General features: G+C 59.4%; 1 protein-coding gene across 1 annotated transcript in view; it reads left to right on the top strand.

Annotated features, from left to right (window-relative positions):
* The window catches only part of GTPBP6 (GTP binding protein 6 (putative)), an 11,157-nt gene that overhangs the window by 3,288 nt on the left and 5,516 nt on the right, over window positions 1-2,353 (top strand). Inside the window, exon 5 of the mRNA XM_011972051.1 lies at window positions 1,337-1,566. Within this exon, the coding sequence (XP_011827441.1) occupies window positions 1,337-1,566 (230 nt within the window). The remainder of the gene's footprint in view (window positions 1-1,336; window positions 1,567-2,353) is intronic.

The raw sequence follows: 2,353 nt of genomic DNA, 5'->3' as shown, positions 1-2,353 counted from the left end.
GGCGTCCCTGGGCTTGTGGCCGCATCACTCCAGTCTCTGCCTCCGTCTCCACGTGGCCTCCTCCTCTGTGTCTGTGTCTCCTCTTCTGTCTCTTACAAGGACACCTGGTATTGCATTCAGAGTCCCACCCTACTCCAAGATGATCCAAGATGATCTCACCTCCACCTTCTTAACTAATTACATCCGCAACGATCTTAGTTCCAAATACCATCCGTCCCAGACAGACGTGAGTTTTGGGGACCCGCCTTCCGCCTTCTCCTGTGTCTGTGTCTCCTCTTCTGTCTCTTACAAAGACACCTGTCATTGCATTTAGGGCTCACCCTACTCCAGGATCATCTCATCTCTGGATCCTTCTCTTAGGACAAACACCCTATTTCCGAATAAGGTCCCATTCACCGGTTCTGGGAATTAGGATGTGGACAGAGCTTTTAGGACGACCACAGTTCCATCCACTACAATTATATCCAGTTCCCTCTGGAGGCTCTAGGGGAGGATCCTTCCTGCCTCTCCCAGCTCCCGGGGGCTCCCGGCGTCCCTGGGCTTGTGGCCACATCACTCCACTCTCTGCCTCTGTCTCCACGTGGCCTCCTCCTCTGTGTCTGTGTCTCCTCTTCTGTCTCTTAGGACACCTGTCATTGCATTTATGGTCCGCCCTAATCCAGGATCATCTCATTTCTAGATCCTTCTCTTACGACAAACACCCTATTTCCAAATAAGGTCCCGTTCACCGGGAATTAGGATGTGGACAGAGCTTTTAGGACGACCACAGTTCCGTCCACTACAATTGTGTTCACTTCCCTCTGGAGGCCCCAGGGGAGGCTCCTTCCTGCCTCTCCCAGCTCCCGGGGGCTCCCGGCGTCCCTGGGCTTGTGGCCGCGTCACTCCAGTTCTGCCTCTTAGCAGGACACAGGTCGTTGCCTTAGGGCCCACCCTAACCTAGGATGGTCTCTTGAGATCCTACAAAGAGCATATTTCCAAATCAGGTCCCATTCCCAGGTTCTGGGACTTCGGATGTGCAGGGGCGTCCCTGAGCCCCACTCCCAGTGACGTCCCGGGCCGGGCCCCGGTCGGAGGCCTCCGTAGTGCTCAGGCCTTGCCTTTCTCCCCGAGTCACGGGAAGCCCTCGTCGGCCTCACAGGGTGGACGCCCGGAGGCGAGATCCCGTTCCGCCGAGCAGAGCCCTTTCTCATGGAACGGGGCAGCGTCGGGCCGCTGCTGGGGAAGGCGGCCGGGCCCCCAGATGCGGGAGCGGGAGCAGGCCCCGGGCCCTCGCGGACGCTCGGCGGCACCCCCCGCCCTTGCGTGGCTCACGCCTCCCCGTCTTGGCTGCTTTTAGGAGAGTCCTTCCTGCAGGTGCAGCAGCGTCTCCTGAGAGAGAAGGAGGCCAAGATCCGGAAGGCCCTGGACAGGCTTCGTAGGAAGAGGCACCTGCTCCGGCAGCAGCGGGCGAGGCGGGAGTTCCCCGTGGTCTCCGTGGTGGGGTACACCAACTGCGGTGAGCACCCCAGGGAGGACTCGCCCAGGGAGGGGGTCCCCGGTGTCCGCGTGGGGTGCACCAGGGCTATGGTGAGGACGCCGTCTACCCCGTCCTCCTATCCAGAGCTTTACCACCTCGTCTACACCACAGGCTTCCCTCCGTCTACACCGTCCTCCTGTCTACACCATCAGCACTGCCCCATCTATACCACCACCATCTACATAGTCCACCTGTCTACACCAATGTTCCCTTCGTCTACACCGTTCTCCTGTCTACACCATCACCACTGCCCCGTCTGTACCACCACCCTGTCTACACAGTCTACCCGTCTACACCACAATGTTCCCTTCGTCTACACCGTCCTCCTGTCTACACCATCACCACTGCCCCGCCTATACCACCACCCTGTCTACACCACAGCATCCCCTTCGTCTACACCGCCCTATCTACACCATCACCTCCCCTCTGTCTACACCGTCCTCCTGTCTACACCATCACCACTGCCCTGTCTATACCACCACCGTCTACACAGTCCACCTGTCCACACCACAATGTTCCCTTCGTCTACACTGTCCTCCTCTCTACACCATCACCTCCCCTCTGTCTACACCATCCTCCTGTCTACACCATCACCCCTGCCCCGTCTATACCACCACCCCGTCTACACAGTCCACCCATCTACACCACAGCGTTCCCTTCGTCTACACCATCCTCCCAGCCACAGCAGCACCACCCCGTCTCTACCATCCCACCATCTACGCCATTGCCAGATCTACCCAGACGACCCCACGCCCATCCACGCCTTCTCACACACACCGTCTGCACCGCCAGCTGCCCTGTGCCCGCACCGCGGCCCTGCTGCGTCGGCCTGAGAGC

This window comes from Mandrillus leucophaeus, unplaced genomic scaffold (genome assembly GCF_000951045.1).
Source record: "Mandrillus leucophaeus isolate KB7577 unplaced genomic scaffold, Mleu.le_1.0 Scaffold1264, whole genome shotgun sequence".
Classification (NCBI taxonomy): Eukaryota; Metazoa; Chordata; class Mammalia; order Primates; family Cercopithecidae; genus Mandrillus; species Mandrillus leucophaeus.
Note: the sequence above shows the minus strand (reverse complement) of the source record. Positions and strands in the feature narration are given on the sequence as shown.